General features: G+C 38.6%; 1 protein-coding gene across 4 annotated transcripts in view; it reads right to left on the bottom strand.

Moving 5' to 3' along the window:
• Positions 1–20,902, bottom strand: part of sema3ab (sema domain, immunoglobulin domain (Ig), short basic domain, secreted, (semaphorin) 3Ab) — a 412,514-nt gene that overhangs the window by 88,033 nt on the left and 303,579 nt on the right. For all 4 annotated transcript variants that reach the window (XM_043714215.1, XM_043714218.1, XM_043714217.1 and 1 more), the window contains one exon: positions 1,678–1,771. In XM_043714215.1, coding sequence (XP_043570150.1) covers positions 1,678–1,771 — 94 coding nt within the window. The remainder of the gene's footprint in view (positions 1–1,677; positions 1,772–20,902) is intronic.

Raw genomic sequence — 20,902 nt, 5'->3', positions numbered from 1 at the left:
CCTGATTAACTGCATCCCTCTTTTGAAGACAGAATAATGATGTTAACATGAAATCATGAATGAACATTCAAGTGCAATATTACAAACTGGAATCAATAGTGCAATATTGACTCAACTTGCAATATTTTTTCTAAACATATTCCTCCCATGCTTGTTCTTATGGAATATCTGGGTTAGGAAAAGAATCCCATTCCTAATGATAAGAAACTCTCTTTTTAAAGCACATTTTCATAATGTCTTTATTTTTTTTTATCCCCCACACCATAATGTCTTTATTAAATGTAGTTTGATCATTGATAAAACAGTTAATTAATTAATGTTAGCATATTGTAACATAAGTAAGTTGAACTCAGTAAAGCAGTGTTAATCTTTCAATTAAACCTGATGTTATCAACAAGAATCAATCTGATTTATCTGACTTTCATCTTTTAGTGACCATAGCATTTTAAAACATGATTTTGTATCACAAATGAGTCTTTGTGAAGCTTTGATAAAATATCTAAAATGAGACTAATTCCACCTGAATCTGCAACATAAGCAGAAATCCCACCTCTTCCTGCTTCCCTGATCCCTGAGATCTCAAGAAATGAAATCAGATAACATAAAACTTCAAAAGGAGTTTAGAATGAAAGAGAGTATTATTAAATTTGATATGTATCCTATTTTGTAGCCATTACAAGCTGCGACAATACTCAGAGCAGATAATCTCACACTAGCTGTTCTTGTTTAATGCTGGATATGAAATATGAAACATTTGTCTGGCACTCTGACTATGACACAAATTATAATTATCTCAGTACAAGGTTCTGTGTGTTATTTTGGAGAACTGAAAGGCATGAGGTTAAATGTTGGGATGTTAGAATAGAATGTAACTCATGGTTTCAAAATTTTATTCACTCACAGGATGTGGGCATTGTTGGCTGGGCCCAGCATTTATTGCCCGATCCTACTTGCCCCTTGAGAAGGTGGGGGTGAGCTGCCTTCCAGAACCACTGCAGTTCATGTGCTGGAGGTTGACCACATTGCCCTTAGGGAGGGAATTCCAGGATTTTGACCCAGTGACACTGAAAGAGCGGTGATATATTTCCAAGTCAAGATGATGAGTGGGTTGGAGGGGAACTTGCAAGGGGTGGTGTTCCCATGTTTCTGCTGCCCTTGTCCTTCTAGATGGAAGTGGTCGTGAGTTTGGAAGTTACTTTCTGAAGATCTTTGGTGAAGTTCTGCAGTGCATCTTGGAGATAGCACACACTACTGTTACTAAATGTCAATGATGGAGGGAGTGGATGTTTGTGGAAGTGGTGCAAATCAAGTGAGCTGCTTTTTCCTGGATGGTGTCAAGCATCTTGAGTGTTATTGGAGCTGCACCCATCCAGGCAAATGGGAAATATTCCATCATACTCCTGACCTGTGCCTTTTAGATGGTGGACAGGCATTGGGGAGTCTGGAGGTGAGCTACTCACTGCAGGATTCCTAGCCTCTGACTTGCTCTTCTGGGCTGTGTCATTTTTATTTATTGCAATAGTTTGATTCCTTTGATTGCTGATTCAATGTGGTTACAATTACAATGACAATGAAAAAACTCAATGGAGCATTTAATGTAACCAGTGGTTGGAGAGCACATCAGCACTGAATCAGTTAAAGCTTTACATTCTGATCAATGTCTGGGTTTTTACTCACCAATTAAAACGGAAGTAGTCAGCAGCCTCGGGTCATAGGGGCTTTTACCTCGTCCATTCTCAAAGTGTGATGTCACGAGCCTGAATACATTTTCCTAGTTGCATAAAGATACAATGATTATTACACTCTGAATCTTCACTGAGCCAATTAATTGAGAAGTATGATCATAATTGAAAAGAGTGTTGAGAGAATTATCAACGTAGTAATGACATTTCTAAATTACTTTATTAAACAATATTTTATTGCATTCACATATTTCCTCCCTCTAAATGCCGGGAAGTCAGGTTGCACATCAATATGACAGTTAAGGCTTTTAGTACAAGTATTATAAATTGTTGGCAATTTGTAAAGATGTATAACTCAAACAGTTGATATTATGATGCATAGCCATTTCACAGAAACTGTCAGATAGAAATGAACTCTCTCTGATTTTATCCCAGGAATGGTTAACACCATCACATCATATAAAATAAATGTGTTCAATTTAGCCCTTAAGCCTCTTCCATCATCCAGTGAGATCATGAACTGATAGGCAATTAAATATCTTGCCTTTGCTCCACATCCTTTAAAACCATTGGCTAACAAAAACCTATCAATTTCACACGTAAATTAACAATTGATCCAGCATCAACTGCTATTTGCAGAAAGGAATTGCAAAATTCTGCCAGCATTTGTTCGTAGAATTGTTTCTTATTGTTGATCCTGAAAGACCCCAAATTACATTTTTTTAGATATTACCTCTTGCAGATTTCCAAAGAGGAGGAAAAAGAAAAACACTATCTACCCTGTCTGTGCCTTTTGATGGTTTGAAAACATTGATCAAATCACATCTTAGCATCCTAAATTCCAAAATATTGAATTCTGGTTTGTGAATTAACCCTTGGAATCCATTTATCAGTCTGTTGAATCTACGCTGTACTCTCTCCAGGGCATCGTGAGGTGTGACACCCAGAACTGCTCCCAATCATTCAGCTGTTATCTAACAAGGTTTTCATTAGGCCAAAGGTGAACTTCACAGAACCACAGAATCACAGAAATGTTACAATGCAAACAAAGGCCACTTGGCCCATCATGCCCCCACCAGCTTGGTCAATGAACATCATCTGGTGTCAGTCTCCTGCTTTCTCCACATTATTTTTTATCCAATACTCCTACAGTAACATCATGAATGCCTCAGTTGAACTTGTTTCCACCACATTTCCAGGCATTGACATTCCTTGCTTCACCTTTTTGCAAATCACTTTACACCTGTGTCCACTTGTTCTTGTTCCTTTTACAATCTGTTCCTCCCTCTCTACTCTGACCAGCCAACTCATGAGTTTGCAAACCTTTATCCAATCTTCTCTTAGTCTTCTTCTCTCCAAAGAGAACAGTCCCAACTTCATCAATCTATCCTCATAGCTGAAGTTTTTCATTCCAAGAATGACTCTTGTAAATCATTTCTGCACTCTATCCAATATTCATCTTTCCTACAATGTGGTGTCCAAAACTGTGCACAATATTCCAGCTGAGGTCTAACAAGAGCCTTGTACTCAAAGTGCAAGCTCTTCACTCTTGCACTCTGCTAATAAAGCCAAGGACACTGCATGCATCATTAACTACTCTCTCGCACTGTCCTGCCACCTTTAATGAACTGTGCACATACGCACCCAGCTCCCCCTACTTGTTTTTATTCATGGCATGAAGGATTCACTGGCTAGGCCAGAGATCAAGTAAGAGTCAGCCACATTATTGTGGGTCTGGAGTCACGTGTAGATCAGACCAGATAAGGATTGCAGTTTCCTTCCCTAAAGGACATTAGTGAATCCGAGGGGTTTCTCCAACAATTGATAATGGATTCATGGTCATCATTAGACTCTTAATTCCAGATTTTTAAAATTTATTTCAAATTTCACCATCTGCTGTGGTGGGATTCAAACCTGGGTCCTCAAACATTAGTTGGGTTCTGAGTAAGGGTCACTGGGTCCCAAAATGTTAACTCTGATTTCTCTCCACAGATGCTGCCAGACCCAGCAATTTCTTTTTTTATTAGCTGGGTCTCTGGATTAACAGTCCAGCGGTAATACCACGAAGTAATTACCTGCATTCCATTTTGAATCATAAACCCTATTCCACTCTGTCTTTCAATGTTCTTCCGACCAAAAAGCATCAACTCACACTTCCCTGTACAGAACCCCATTTGACACTTGTCCACCCATTTCGCCAACTTGTCAATGTCCTTTTGGAGGTCCACACTATCCTCCTCACAGTTTCCAATTCTTCCAAGTTTAGTGTCATCTGCAAACTCTGAAATTGTCCCCTGCATTACAAGTTCCAGATCATTAATATGTATCAGGAAAAGCCAGAATTCCTGTAATGGTCTCCCCAACCCCGGGGAACTCCACTATAAACCTTCCTACCTCCTGAACAATATCCATTGTCCATTATACTGTTTCCTATTACTCAGCCAAACCTGCATCCACATTGCAACTGTCCCTTTTATACCATGATCTGTAACTTTCCTCACAAGTCTATTGTGTGGCACTGTATCAACTCTTTCTGGAAATTGATGTCAATAACAGCAATAGCATTACCTTCATCGAGTCTTTCTGTTACTTCTTCAGAAAAACTTCAAAACGTTAGTTAAAATTATTTCCCTAACCCTTTCTATTCAATTTACCTTTTCTGTGTAACTACTAATTCTATTCTGAATAATTGTTTCTAGAAGCTTTCCCACCACCGAGGCTAAACTGACTGGTCTGTAAATGCTGCTTACAACCTTTCTAGAACAGAACCATAAAGTTTTCAATTTTTCAGTCTTCTGGCACTTCCCCCAAGTCTGGTGAAGACTGAAAAATTGTGACCAGTGCCTCTTCAATTTCCATTGCCTCTTCCTTCAAAATCCTTGGATGCATCTCATCCAGTCACAGTATCTTGCCAACTTTAAGTACCAACTGTCTATCCAAAGTTTCTGTCCTGTCAATTTTGAGACCTTCCAGTGACTGAGTTCCCTCTTGTGTCCCTGTGGTCTGAATTATGTGGCACTGTATGGTACAGACAAGTTCAAAGTGTTAATTTAACATCTTAGCCATACCCCCTGCCTCCAGGTGACTCCAGTCTTATATCCCATTGTACTCTTTACTTCTGGATTATAGCATTTCAGTAGATATTTTATTTTCTGTTCCTCTCTACGGCATTATAATGACCTGTGTACTGGCAATTTTAAATTTCTATGGACCTCCACATCTTTTCCTCATTTGCAATTCTAAATTTTAGTTCCAAATTGAATGACCTGACATTTGTCTACAATAAAATTCATTTGTCATTATTCTGTGCATTCATTTAATCCTTTAACATATTTTATGATTTTTTCTACTCTATTTCCAACACTACTTACCTTTGTGTCATCAGTAAAATTGAATGTGTGGCTATTGACTCCATCAAATAAGTCATTAATAAATATTTGCTGATGTCTCAAAACATGTTTTATGTTTGCAGGACTGGGTTTATCCTGCCACTTAAGGTATTTACCACTCTCTGATTCCTGCAGTAATCAGTTTCCCAACTTGATCAATAATTTTTCTTCAGTTTCATGAGCTTCACCTTTAGCTAACAGCATCTTCTTAGGACTTCATCAAATGTTTTCTGAACGTTCTTATAGATAATGTTCATATACAGTTCCTTGTGTAATACTTCAATCGCCTCTTCATTCAGCTCGATCAGACATGGTCTACTATTGACAAATTCATGCTGGGTCTCTGTGCTCAACTGAAAATGTTCAAGGTTTTCAGTTTGTTTATCCCTTATAATAAACTTATTAAAATCTAATGTTTGTATTGGCTGAACAGATATCTTCAATTGTAGGTGGACACATTCACAATTGAAAAATGTAAAAACCCAGGTGAAAGATCAGGACCAGAATCCTCCTGTGGTTAAAGTCCAACTTCTATATTGTACATTGAACTTATCATCTTTGTATATGTGATTACAATTGTGTTAATTATAGGAAATAGTAAGAATTAGGTCTTAAACTGATAGTGACAAAAACAGTCAAAACAAAATAACACCTAAAGTAAAGAGAAGGATGATTTTCCCTCTTCATTCTTCGTAGAGAAAGTGAGTGTTATTTGACAAATGATGGACAAAGGAACTTTTCAAAAATTTTTATTATCAACAATAAAAAAAATTCTTTTGAATCAAGTCCCAAGAGCATAATCCTTTTGAAGGAATACCAGTTGTAACCACAGGCTACCCTTTCTTCCACGATACCATTAAAATCACTAAAGATGCTACCAGCATTTTCCCTTAGATGGCATCACTCTCTCCATTTTCCATCTCTTTAATCAATGCTCTTCTCACTGAGATTAGCTCAATTACCCTTTCCCTTCCCCATTTAACCACGCCAGTTCTACCTAAATATAATTGTCACAAGTTCCGTAGTATTAGAAACATCTGCATGTGTAACAGCTTTATTTCATGAATGGAAAATCAATTCCTCTTGTATCTGTGCCAGATGAGGCTGTGTTGTGTATTTTGGAAACAAATACATTTGAGAATGCCTCACCCTGAATTAAGTACTTGAATAGTGGTTATTGCAAATGATTCAGCCAGCGCTATGATAGAATGGGAAACATGAACTAATTATAACACAGATTTTTACCTTGAGTTTTAATTAGCTCTCTGTCCCTTATTCCAGCACTAAGCTGTTGTATCATTCACTGCAGACTAATTAGAGCTCCCAATATGTCATCCAATGTGACTGTGGAAAGATCTGTGGCTGAACTGAGCACAGTATTGTAAATGAACCAACAAAAGCTGCTCATTCAAAAAGGACTGCAAAGAAATGCCATTAAAGATATTGACATAAATTACTCTAATATTTAATAAAACCACAGTAAGGGGACTTTAGAATGTATCGATGGATGTTAGAATGCCTAAAACCTAATGATATTGCAGTCTCATAATAACAGAATACACAGAATACTTTAATGCTTTTGGAAACGAAAGATGGATTAGCCTGGATGGCAATCATCCCAACTCCATAGATTTCTGGAGATTGATCAGTTCAACAAGCTTTTTTCCTTTAGTAAGTAAAAACAATTCTCCAAGTGCACTGTCAATACAAATCTCTTTTCATTGCAATGTATTGTCAAGTTTAATTTATCACTTGGCATTTTAACATGGACAGTAACTTTTCATGAAGGTAAAATATGTGGAAATTCTTTGCCGTGGTGACGCTTTTATTTACAACATGCAACTAATGAAAGCCAAGGTTCTCATTACTTATTCTGCCAGAAATATGACAGATTTTCATTTTATCACAAATAGCATTTAAATCCTCACATGGTCCTTCTAAGAGATTATAAGAACAACGAGGGCAATTTCTTTGTTTAATTATTGGGCAATGTGTAGAATACAGTTACTTGACTGAAAATCTTAACAAAATTTAAAAATTCGCTCAGGAATATAAAAAGCCAACATCAGCTTTGAAACAAAGACACAAACTACTTAAGTTCATGAATTTCTGTCTTCATGCAATGAAACAGGTCAATTCTTGATGCAGGGATTGTTGATGGGGCAGAATGTCTTCTGATGAAGTGGGCTCCAGACTCAAGGGTTTGCTTCCTTTCCTTCTCTGGTCCCAATAAAAGATGCAGCTTGATGGACAGGTTATCGTCACTTCTGAATAATTGGTAGAAAGCTCCTTTCAGTTCCTAATGTCAATGCTGCTGCACAGCAAGGAGAGCTATTGAGTTTCTTCGAAGTGTTCTTGTTGTCCTCCCCTTCAACACTCGCCACTTTGAAAGTTGGGAAAACAAGACATATAAACAAACTTTTCACTGAGGAACATGAGTGGGTCATTTAACCTCTCAAATCTGCTTTGGTATTTGATAAGAACACCCCTAATCTGACTGTGGCCTAAACTACACCTTCCAGCCTATCCCACTACATGCTGAATCCATTGTTAGTCAAGAATCTATCTACCTCTGCATTAAACTACTGATGGCTCCACCTTCACCATTCTCTGGGGAAGATAGTTCAGCAGACTCACATTCCTCTGAGAGGGAAGAAAAACTCTCCTAATCTCTATTTTGAATGGGAGAACTTTCATTTGTAGACAGTGGTCCTAGTACTTGTCTTTCTAACAAGGGGAGACATTGACATTCACTCTGTTAAATCACCTCAGGATCTTAAATGTTTCAACAAAAATGACTGCTCATTCTTCTAACTCCAACAAGTACGGACATAAATTGGTGAATGTTCCCTCATGAGGTAAACCCTTTCATCACAGGAATCAATCAGTACAACCTTCCCTAAACTGCTGCTAATGCAATTCTGCCTTTACTTAAATAAGGACACCATAACTAATCACAATATTCCAGAATGTGGCCTCACCAATGCTCTGTATAACTTTAACAAAGCATTCAAATTTTCATCTTTCATTACCCTTTCAATAAACAACATCACCCATGTGCCTTCATATTTACTTGCAACACCTGTAGACTAACTCTGTGTAACTCATGCACCACGACACTTGGATCACTTTGTACCTCAGAATTCTGCAATCCTACTTCACTTAAATGATGTGGTTCAAGAAGTTCGCTATAATCTTTTCCAGGGTAATTGCAGGGCAATAAATGCTCCCCCCATCAGTGATGTCCATATCACACAAATAACTTTTAAAAACAAGCAGTTTTTCTATTTTTCTTTCCAAAATGGATGCATTCACACATCATACTCCATCTGCTAAATTGTTGCCTACCTACAGAAGCTGTCTAAATCCCTTTAAAAACTAAAGTCTTCTTTATAAATCAATTTCCTGTCTATCTTGCTGTTGTCAGCACATTTAGCCATCATATATTCACTTCTTTCATCCATTGTTCATACTTGTAAATAATTAAGGCCACTTGAACCATCAAGGTGTCTCTGCTGAGCAAAAGGATCTCTATGGAGCTGATTGTGGCTCCAACTTCACATACCCATGGATGCCCAATAACCATCGACTCCCTCTATTAATCAGCAATTTGCCTTCAATCATCCTACTGAAAGGGGAAGTGGGTTCCATAGACTCTCAATCCTCGAGAAAACTTTTCTCTTCTTCTCAGTTTTATATAAGAGATCTCTTATTTTTAAACAGCTATCTCTAGTTTGGGTTTCTCCATTGAGGGTAAACATCCTTTCACTACCTACCTTGCTAAACCCCATCGGGATCTTATACATTTTAACAGGATAAACTTCACCTTTTATTAACATTGATGGATACAGCTCCAGCCTCTCCAACATCTCCTCATAAGTCCTCCATTCCAGATATCAGTCAAGTGAATGATCTCACATCAGTTTTTAACACATTTATCTCCTTCTGTAAATAAGGATACCATGACACTGTGCAGTACTCCTGACGTGGACTCATCAATGCTCCATGAAACTTTAGCACAACATTCCTACTTTCATAAAAAACTGAAGGAACTGCTGATATTGTAAATCAGAAACATAAGCAGAAGTTGCTGGAAAGGCTCAGCAGGTCTGGCAGCATCTGTGGAGAGTAATCAGAGTTAGTGTTTCGGGTCTGATGACACTTCCTCAGAACATTTGTGCTCACACTCACCCTCTATTAGGCCTCTAATCTTTGATCCATACTACTAAGTTACTGCCTTCATCACCAGCTCTTAGTTTGCAATGTGATGTTTCATGTGGCACCTTCTAACATTCCAAGTACACCACATCAAAAGGTTTCACTTCATCTATATTGCTGATAATTCCTCAAGATAATCTATTAACTCAATCAAAGATAACCTCCTTTTCACAAACCACGTTGATCCTGCTGGACTGCATTAAGATTTTTTTAAAGGCCATGCTTTGGGTAACCTCCTGAGTAATAGATGTTAGCATTTTCCATATGAGAGATGTTAATTTAATTGACACAGAGCTTCCTGATTCCCTCCTTTCCTGAATAGTTAAGTCACATTTGTTATTTTCCAATTTGATGGGATCTTTCCAGAATCTAGGAATATTGGAAAGTTAAAACTAGTGCATCTAATACCTCAACAGCCGCTTCAGTGCCTGAAGGTGGTGGGGAAGGGGGTAACTTTTTATTATCTGCCAACAGGGTCCAGGCATTTTGCCTGGATGCTCATGGAATCCGGCTTCAAGGAGGACACTAGTGTTTGTTTGAAAATCACTCCATAGAATCTTGGCAGAGGCTCTGCTGATGAGCTTTCCCATGTGCTCTGATGTCTTACAGAGACATAGTGTGGGTCTCACTGCAGTGCAGGAATGGGGTGAACACAGCTACTCTGTACTCTTGGACTTACGTTGATTTTTGGAGGTCTATGTTAATGATTATTCATAGCCATAGCTTGTGGAAATCAGACTGGCATAGCTAACCAGCTAACTGCTGGATCACTCCCCCAATAGTGGCCTTTTCAGAGAGGAGGCTGCTGAGGTGCAGGAAATGTTCAACACATTCCAGACTGTCTCCTTCAACATATATTGGAGTTGGAACAATAGCCAATAATGTTAATATTTGAAAAAACACAATAGCTTCAGTGAAAGATAAGATCACATATGTTCTCTAACATTGATGTAAAAGATACTAAGGCACTTGCTGAAGACGACCAGTGGGCTTTTCCACAAGCCCTGCCATTACTTTTTCCTCAACCAACATCATGAAGCACTCATTATACAAGCAAGTATTTTATTGCAGTTGTGACATCTTGCTGTAATTGGTTCTCATGTTTCCCATTGTAACCGGTGACTATATTTCAAAAGTATTTCATTAGATATAAGGCATTTTGGAACATCCTGAAGTCACGAAAGGGATAATATAAAGAGGAAATTCTCTGTATCACTAGCAACAGAAATTATTGAAAATAAATAAAAGTTACATACATAATAATCTTTGCCGACACTTAATTGTATAAGTGTGGGCTAGTCAGCAACACTCTGCATTTTTGCCTGACCAAATTACTCAGGGTAAATAACTAAAGTTAAAAAGAAGTAACTACAATGGATATAGATTTAGACTTTCACATCTGGTTGGATGAAGTGATTACGGGGCTGGGGAGGGGGGTGACCTACTTTAGGTGCAGGAATTGGCTATTAAAGCCCCTGCTCCACCATTCAATGTGATCTGTTTATGTTTCAGATTATACATTCCGAAACCCACAATAATTTTTGATTCTTCTGCTGAATGAAAATCTATCTACTAACGTCTTAAAGAAAACTTCAAGGACCCATCCTCAAAGGGCAGAAACACAAACCTCTGAAAAAAACCATTTCTCCTCATCTTTGTCTGAAATCGGTGGCTCTTTATTTTTAAACAGCAACCTCCAGGTCTGGCATCTTCCACAAGACAAAAATGTCATTCTAATGTGCATCTTGTCAAAACCTCTCAAGACCCTCTGGTGCAATCTATTTGTATCTTACTTTTCTAAACAATGCACATAAAACAAATCTGTCCAACCTTTCTTCATAAGACAACACACCCATTCCATGTATTTGAGGAGAAAGTGAGGTCTGCAGATGCTGGAGATCAGAGCTGGAAATGTGTTGCTGGAAAAGCGCAGCAGGTCAGGCAGCATCCAGGGAACAGGAGAATCGACGTTTCGGGCATAAGCCATTCCTGAAGAAGGGCTTATGCCCGAAACGTCGATTCTCCTGTTCCCTGGATGCTGCCTGACCTGCTGCGCTTTTCCAGCAACACATTTCCATTCCATGTATTTGCCAAGTAAACTTTCTCTGGAAACTTTGTTTCTCATTCATGGAATGTGGGTGTCTCTGGCGAGGTCAGAATTCAATGGCCATCCCTAATTGCCCAACAGGCAGTTCAGAGTCAACCCCATTGCTGTGGGTCTGGAGTCATGTGGCGGCCAGATCAGGAGAGGATGTCAGATTTCAATCCTAAAGGACATCAGTGAGCCATAATTGCTTTACAATAATCAACAGTTTTTGCATGGTCAACATTTTTATTCTGGATTTTCATTTAATTGAAATTTCACTATTTACCGTTCTGGTATTTGAATCAGTGTCCCCAGAACCTGATCTTAGAGTTCTGGATTACTAGTCCAATGACATTATTATTATGCCAAGACTTCCCATCGACCATTATCAATGCATTTATATCCTTCTCCCAAAGCTGCACAGCACTCCAGATGTGATCTCACCAGAGTCCTGTATAATTAAACGATAACCTTCACACTTTTCAATTCAATTCTCCATTCAGTAAATAATAACATTCTATTTTCTTTCCCATTTACCTGCTTTACCTGCTGTACTAAGCTTTTACCACTCAGACATGAAGACGAGCAGATCCCTCTGCGATCACTAACCATTTAGATAATGTACTTATTATTCCTACCATAATGGACAATTACATATTTTTCAAACTTATACTTCATTTACCAAACCTTTGTCCAGTCACTTAGCATGTCAATATCCAATTGAAGCTTCCTATGTCCTCTTCACCAACTTAAGTTCCGCCCTATCTTTGTGTCATTAGCAAATTTAGCTACTGTAGCTTTGGTTCCTTCATTCAAGTCATTGATGCAAATTCTAAACAGTTAAGATGCCAACCAGAAAATGATCTGTCCATGTCTACTCTGTGATGGATCACCAATTTTCTGATTGGTCTCCTAAGTTTGCAGAGTTGGTGCTCTGATTGGCTTGGCAGTGTAAGGAGTCACTCACATCCCCACTCCTCCAGCTCTTGCATATGGATAGTAAAACGCTCATACAATTTAGGAGTAGGCCATTCAGCCCTTCTAACCTACTCCATCATTTAACAAGATTATGGCACAGCTGATTGTAACTCAACTCCACATTCCCACCAACCCCTAATGATGCAATCCCATCACGGACTCACTTGAACTGTCTGGGATGAGAGGGTAGAATTATCCTAAAAGTTTGAAAAACTAAGATTTTGTTCTTAGGAATTTAACAATTAAAGAATTGTTAAACTTTGAGAGTTTGAGAGACATGAAGCTATGAAAATTATTTTTGATTATTGATAGATCAGTAATGAAACAACAAAAATGTAGGATTTGTACCAAATGCATAAAGAAATCAGATTGTAGAAACCTAATTGTTAAAAAGTGATCTGAGCATGGGATACTTTAACTCTTGAAGTTTTTGAAGCTTAGAACAAACTGAAGATGGACAAATTGTAAGTGGGAATGGAAAAGCTCCAAATAATAAAACATGACCATGGGATGGTGGGGAGTTTGGAAATGTGTGAGCAGGATACAATAGTGATATTTTAGTGAAAACAAAACGTACTGGAGATCACAGCGGGACAGGCAGCTTCCATGGAGAAAGAAAGCTAATGTTTTGAGTCTAATGTTAATTATAATATACAGAGTAATTACCAACACTAATTCAAACCTTTATCTGGCATTTTATTGCATTTATGGCTCTATTTTCTCATTTGGCTGGGAATCTAAACCTATTTTTCTGACCATTATTGAGCCAGGCTTACTTCTAGCTCACATTGCTTTGTAATTTTTTAATCATTCTTCAAGATCACTTCAAAGTCTGTGCCCTCTGAACCAAATCAAAGTCTCAACAGAACATTAGAAGCTGAAAACAGCAGCAGGTCACCGTCCCCTTCAGAACACAATCAGATCCAATCAGACTATCTTTGATAACTCTGTGACTCACCCAGTTTCATACATTCATCCATCATATTTAGATAGTGACTCTATCTCAATAATTTACAAACTTTAATATACCCCAAGTTCTGCTGAATGTATCCGCTTCTATATAAAATCCTGGTCTTTATCAATATCATATTTATCATTCCCCTGCTGTTGCTAATTTACACGAGCTTCCTGTCCTCTATACATTTCAAAATCCTGTAAATACTGACCCTGCCTTCCTTCATTACCCCAACCACTGTAATCTTCTAGTTTTGTCCAGCATTTAGTGAAACTCCCCTCTGAAAATCTTCAATGCACTATTCCCTTCTCTTTAAAACCTGTTTCTTGTGAGTCTTTCTGGGTCCCTCTCCCAACCTCCATTTACCATTTAATCTTATACCTACACTGTAAATTCCTGGAAATGGCAATTGTAATTTTAAAAACCACACAAGTCTATTTGTATCAATCATCAATTGTTTTCCAACATCAAATTCAACAATTTTGAATCATGATCTCTGTTGACATTTTGTTTCATTTTCTTTACTGGCTTGGTTTTCCTCTCATTTTTCTCTGTTTTTTTCACTTTACGTTCAGATTGAACGTTTTATCTCATCCTAGCTCCTTGAAAACAAAATGAAGAACTGTAGATGCTGAAGATCTGAAGCAAACAAAAGCAGAAAGTGCTGGAAAAACTTAGCAGATCTTGCAGCATCTGTGGAGAGAAAACTGAGTTAATGTTTCAAATTCAGTTTCCCATTCTTCAGAACGGCATTTTTGCTGAGAAATGGTTGGTATATACACTGAGGATGGGATAGGGATGAGAGGAGTTTTGTGATCTTCTGCACTCTGACGCTGGATGTTCTGCATCCCCCAGTGCGCCCATCTTAATGAATTTCCAGCATGACACATCATTGAACTTTTCTTTCATTCTCTTCACCTCTGTGCCTGTTTCTTTGGACAAGAGTCCTTTCCCTGTCCCACAGACCCCTTCATTCACCCTCCAACACTGTCCTTGCATCTGGACCTCTCCCTCTGTCCTTTTACCTGCACTTGATCTGTCCATTGAAAACTGTCAACATGACAATGGTCGCCATAATTTACAACCTATCCTCCTAGTTCCACTCAGATCCAACCCTGACTTTGTTATTAAACCATCCTGGAACAGCAGGCCATTGTGTCCCAAATCTCATTTCATCAGGAGATCTCCACTACCCCCTCATCCTCCCACTGCCTCCAAGCTCATAGTCTCCCAACCCCACACAGTTTGCATCTATTTCCCTCCTAAAACCCACAAACAGGACTGCCTGGGCAGACCCATTGGTTTTGACCCTTCCTGCCTCATCGCTTCCATCTGCACTTATTGTTTACTCCTCCCCCTACCCATCTTCAGCATATATACCCATACTTTTCCAATTAAATTTAGTTCTGATGAAGGGTCACTGGACTGAAATGTTAACTCTGCTTTCTCTTCGTAGATGCTGCCAGACCTGCTGAGTTTCTCCAGCAATTTCTGCTTTGTCTCTTCTTCAGAATGGGTGCTGTGCTGTTATTATCTGGCCTACTGATATTGGGGATTTTGTAGGCTGAGTGCCAGTGCTTAGATACCTCCTTCTATCTCCCCAGTACCATGATACAACCATCCACGATTGTCACTAACATCAACTCATCTGGTGATCTCCCTCTCCACAGCCTCCAGTTCATGGTCCCCAACCCCATACAGTTCTGAAGGAGGATCACTGGAGTTGAAACATTACTCTGCTTTCTCTCTCCCCACAGATGTTGACAGATCTACTGAGTTCCTTCAACAATTTTTTTGTTTTGTTTGGTCCTCTTGACATGTCTCTTGTTTCCTTACTTGCCCCTCTCCTTTTGACACCTTCTCTGTTTGAAGTTTTCTTGTCTTCCGCATTATTATGGACCTTCCGTTTTGTTCCTCTCAGCCTCCTGCCTTCCATTTACTCACCACACCGATCAATCACAACTCAGACCTCCTCCCAGTTCCAATGAGAAGCCCCAGATATGACGCGTGTACTTTGTTTCTCTCTCCAAGAAAGTGACCTGCTGAGCATTTCTGGCACTTTTTAACGTGTTGTACTGAATGATTTTTTCACTTGATGAACATCATGTCATTTAACCTGCTTTTGTGGTGGAGGCTGGTTTAATGAAGACTTCCAAAAAGAGCATTGGATGGTTTCTTATATGGTAATGGGTGATCAGGGATATGGGGAAAAGGCAGGAGATCTACACTAGGTAATACAGCCGGTGCTGCATGATGGGGCAAATGGCCCCCATCTGTGCCATAATCATTCCATGACTCTGTGCCTGATCACACATTTTTGCTTCATCATTTGGACATGCTGCTGAGTTCAGTGTGAAGGTTACATTCACTCATACTGTTCACTCAGTACATTATAACCTGACCATAGTGAGTTTTCAGACAATTATCAAGCACATCAACATTTCAGCAACAGTGAGATAGCTCTCAGGAAACGTAGCTGTATCTGAAGAATACCAAAACAGTTGCCATGTCACCTGATGCCATTTTAATATAAGCACTAGCTGAAGTCTTATACTCTTCAGTGTATGTTATATCCTCATTAATCAATTCAATATTTTTACAATAAACCTCAACCTATCCAATTACATTTACTTTCCACTATGGTGCAACACAGAAAATGGGAATTATCTCATCAAAGTTTTTTATCCAGGCACCAACCACATTGGTAGGAAAAGAGATGGGAATCTAAGGCAGAAATTCAGGGAGTTAGAGTGGAAGCTTAGAGCTAGAACAAACAGAGTTGTTATCTCTGGTTTATTGCCCATGCAAGTTGAGGAATAAGGAGTGAGAGCAGTTGAACAAGTGACTACAGGAATGGTGTAGGAGGGAGGGTCTTGGAGTCCTGGATAATTGGGGCTCATTCTGGGGAAGGTGGGACCTCTACAAACAGGATGGGCTACACCTTACGTTTCTTTTGAATCAATCAGACATTGTTTAGTGAGAGTCAGAGAGAGAAGGGCTGTTGGACAGTGGACTTATGGAACTCATTTCACTCTGAAGTTAAACTCACAATGAGTTTCATTTGCAGTTATTTTAAGGTGTCTTTGGAATATTTATCAGATGAAGGAGAAAGCATCTAATGACTTTTTCACTGAGAGCAAAGCGATTCTAGATGTAAGTTTGGGGATGACTTGTATCCTTTTCTGATGTCTGTAATGAATTTGTCCCAACTTTACATTTTGTCTGGAGTAATATGTAGGCTTTGTGGCAAAAGTACACTGAGATCCCCTGGTGACTATGTTCAGTGACTGATATCCCCATTTTAACATCAGCAAAGCAGGACCTATCAAGTCAGAGATTCTAGGACGTGATTTGTCTGGTATATACATCAGCTAGGATCATAACAAGGCAAACACATGAATTAGGAGCAGAAGTAGGCCATTCGGCCTATCAAGCCTGCTCTATGACTCAACAAGATCATAGCAGAACTGATTATGTCATCTAAGACTCTATCAATTTCTCCCTTAAAAGCGTTCAATGACCCCACTCCATGGGGAAGCAAGTTTCAGATTCCCTGTCATTCTCAGTTTTAAGTGAGATCCCTTATTTTTGAACAGTTTCATTTTTGCTGGTCTCCCTTCTGAAGGGAAACATCCTTTCAGCACCTACCTTGTCAATTCCCTTTATAATCTTGTATGTTCAATAAGATCACTATTATTCTTCCAAACTCCAAAGGATACAGATCCAGACTGCCTAACCTGTCCTTATAAGATATGCCCCTAATACCAAGCATCTCAAAACTGCTTCTAATACTTTTACATCCTTTCTTAAATAAGGAGACCAAAACACTGGTCAGTACTCCTGCAGCCACTGCTCTATATAACCTTGGCAAAGCATTCCCCCTTTCATTGTCTAGTCCAGCTACAAAAGAATGATACCACTGTTTACCTTGGTGATCAATCTATTTATCTTGAATCATATCACTCATCACATCCTACCAACCTGAAAATGAGCCATTTATATGCTCTTTCTGCTGCCTACTAGCCAATCAATCCACTATCTACGCTAATGTGTTACCCCTACACTGGGAGCACATATTTAGTGTAATAATCTGATAGATTTTCAAAAGACATTTGACAAAGGCCACTCGGTGCAGCACATCCAAGAGAAGTCCTTCGGCCAGGTTGCTTGTTATTCCCAAATAACTAATGAGTTAATCAAATGTCACCCTACTGACTCTACCTGACTGCATTATGATTTTTCTGATTGTCCAGCTATAGCTTCTTTAATAATAAACTTTGAAATACAAAGGTTTGGTAAAATAGCCTATCATTTTCTGCTTTCTGCCTGTCACCTTGAATTAAGGAGATACTTTGCCAGTCTCCAGTTTGGTGTGCCCTTTCTGGATTCTATTAATTTTGGAAAATTAGCAGTTACTTCTTTTAAATCCAAGCACGAAATCGATCAGGACCAGAGGACTTTTCTGACATTTGTTTTCATTCTTTTCTTCACATCATTTCCCTGGTGATTGTAACTCATTAAAGTTACTTCATTCCTTTTAAATCCTGATCCTCAACTATATCAGGGATGATATTTGTATTTTCTTCAGTAAAGACAGATGCAAAATATCTGTTTGACTCATGTCATTTCCCTATCTCCTGTTATTAATTCCAAAAACTCCAGAAGACCAACACTCGGGGTCATAGCGCTGTGCAGCAGGGAAACAGACCCTTCAGTCTAACCCAGCCATGCCGACCAGATATCCGAAATTAATCTAGTCCCATTTGCCAGCATTTGGCCTTTATCCTTCTAAATTATTCCAATTCATATATCCAACCAGATGCTTTTGAGATGTTGTAATTGTACCAGCCTCTATCACTTTCTCTGACAGCTCATTCTGTACACGCACCATCCTCTATGTAAAAAGGTTGCCCCTTTAGGTCGTTTTTAAGTCTTTCCCCTCTCACTTTAAACCTGTGTTCTCCAGTTCTGGATTCCTCCACCCCAGGAAAAAGACCTTGTCTATTTACCCTAATCATGCCCCCCATGATTTTATAAATTTTACTTTTTAAAAAATTGTTAAATACCTGGAGAATCTTTTACTATCTGAATTTATATTTATCATTAGCTTTCTTGCATAATCTAATCTCTCCTTATTAATCTTTCAGCTATTCTTTGCTATTTCTTTATATCCTATCCAATCTTCTGACTTGCCACTCACCTGTGTGCAATTATATGCCTCTGCTTTCAGTTTGCTACTATCTTTAACTTGTTTATTAGTCATGGTGTGCACTTCCCTAAGAATCTTTGTTTCTCTCTGGAATCTACTTTTTCTGAGTATTCGGAAATATCTTAAATATTTGTTGATCATACTGAGATAGTAAACAAGGGAAATTCATTCAGGAAAGGACATATATTAAAGGTAAACAAAATTGTAAATACTTCGCAAAATAATCTGAATTTGTAAAGCCTCATTTCTCTTCAGATTGCTATTGTTGAATAAGACAACATACGCTCATAAAACCAGATTTCCCTCAAGAGATCAGAAACTGAACAGTAATAACATTGATTGTAAACTATTGCAAATGCTGAAAGGTATTTAATATGCATAAAAATGCTGCATTATTAGAAGAGAATTAGCTGAGTGGAAAACTGCAGCACATACTTAGGAACGGTACACTTAACTGCACAACCCTTGATTATCGAAACCACTCAACTATCAGAATCAACCCGTGTCCGCTGAACATTTTAGGTTGTAATTAAAGGCTTCCAGTTTTCTGAACTCTTCATTTAGCAAACAAATCCTTTGTTTCTGAAGGAGTGCAATTGAAAGTGAACCAGAATAAATACTCCTTAAAGCTTGATAATTGAACTCTTTGAATTTTGAAGGGTCTTTCCAGTTTCCTTTCACAATGAAGGTGTACATAAAGTGGAAAATAATTTTCAAAAAACATCTGGTGAGTAGTGCTACAAAATAAAACTAACATTGTTTATATGATAGAGGATTGGGAATTATGCCATCTTAAAATATACAGAAGTATCTCATAGGGAAATAAGACGGAAAACAATTTTACTCAAAAGACAGACCATGCTCACTTTTTAAATTATGCAGATTAGCAAAGTCCCATGATACTATTGGAATATTTGAGGTCAAGGTGGGTTCAACCCAATTTAATATTTGAACTGGTAGTGTTGTCAACATCCACATATTGAGGAGACCTGATTTATCATTGAATTTATACTCACTTATTAAAATTATATCAATGCACAGGAAGAGGTGAAGAATGAGATATAAAATGCAAGTTTTTAAAATATTTACATGAAGTAAAATGCTTTTCATCGGAGACAAGTCTATATTTGATTCAAATATTAAACATAAAACTAGAAGGCAGGAGAACAAAAATAATAAACTTCAAACATAATTGTAAATTGGAAGGATATTTTCGACCCACATAACAGTTATTCATTTGGAATAAACTTTCATCATACTCAAGTCATGCTTAATTGGCCAACTCATTTGGATAAAATACTGTCTGTAAGAACAGTATTGACATTTAGATTGTGGAGTGCGGTCTGCTGTGATGAAATAGTGTGTGCTGTTGGGAACAAAATCAGTTTATTGTACAACGTAAATCTTCTTAGCCTTTTTTCTAATTAGGAAAACTCTGCTCAAGAAATCAATTTGTATCATTCTTCATCACGTGAGTAAAATAAAATACTGAGAATGTTGGACTGAAATTTCTCAAAATGAGCTAAGCATCATTTTCAGGGAGTTTTCATGCATGGTTTCTCTGCTGCTCATCTCATTGATAAGAGAGAAGACCCATGATGCTCTAATTTCTAAATGAGATGGAACTAGATAATCAGGCAAGGCAAATATTGAGGATATAAAAAGTGATTTTAGGGAGTTAGTGTGGAAGCTGCAGAGCAGGACAAACAGAGTAGTGTTCTCGGGTTTACTACCGGTGCCACGAGAAGCGAGGAGAGGAACAGGGAGCGGGCGCAGCTTAACACATGGCTGCGCAGCTGGTGTAGGAGGGAGGGCTTCAGATATGTAGATAATTGGGATGCCTTCTGGGGAAGGTGGGACCTGTACATGAAGGACGGGTTGCACCTGAACTGGAAGGGGACCAATGTCCTGGGTGTAAGGTTTGCTCGAGTGGTTCAGGAGGGTTTAAACTAATATGGCAGGGGGGTGGGAACCTGAGCTAAATACCGGTGGTGAGAGTTGATGGAGGTGAGGCAATATCAAGAGGCAGCACAGCCAGTGGGAAGGAATTTCCTGGGAAATAACCAAGGGATCGGTTAAAGTTTGTTTGCTTTAATGTAAGGAGTATCAGGAATAAAAGTGATGAGCTTAGAGCATGGATCAGTACCTGGTGCTATGATGTTGTGGCCATAACAGAGACATGAGTTTCTCAGGGGCAGGAATGGTTGCTGGATGTTCCAGGATTTAGAACATTTAAAAAGAATAGGGAGGAGGGAAAAAGAGGAGGGGGTGTAGCACTGCTATCATCAGAGAGGGTATCACAGCTACAGAAGCTTCCATTGTCGAGGAAGATCTGCCTACCGAGTCAGTGTGGGTGGAAATTAGGGAACAGCAAGGGAGCAGTCA

The sequence above is a fragment of the Chiloscyllium plagiosum genome, chromosome 23 (genome assembly GCF_004010195.1).
Source record: "Chiloscyllium plagiosum isolate BGI_BamShark_2017 chromosome 23, ASM401019v2, whole genome shotgun sequence".
Classification (NCBI taxonomy): Eukaryota; Metazoa; Chordata; class Chondrichthyes; order Orectolobiformes; family Hemiscylliidae; genus Chiloscyllium; species Chiloscyllium plagiosum.
The sequence above is the reverse complement of the archived record's forward strand: the minus strand, read 5'-3'. Positions and strand labels throughout refer to the sequence as shown.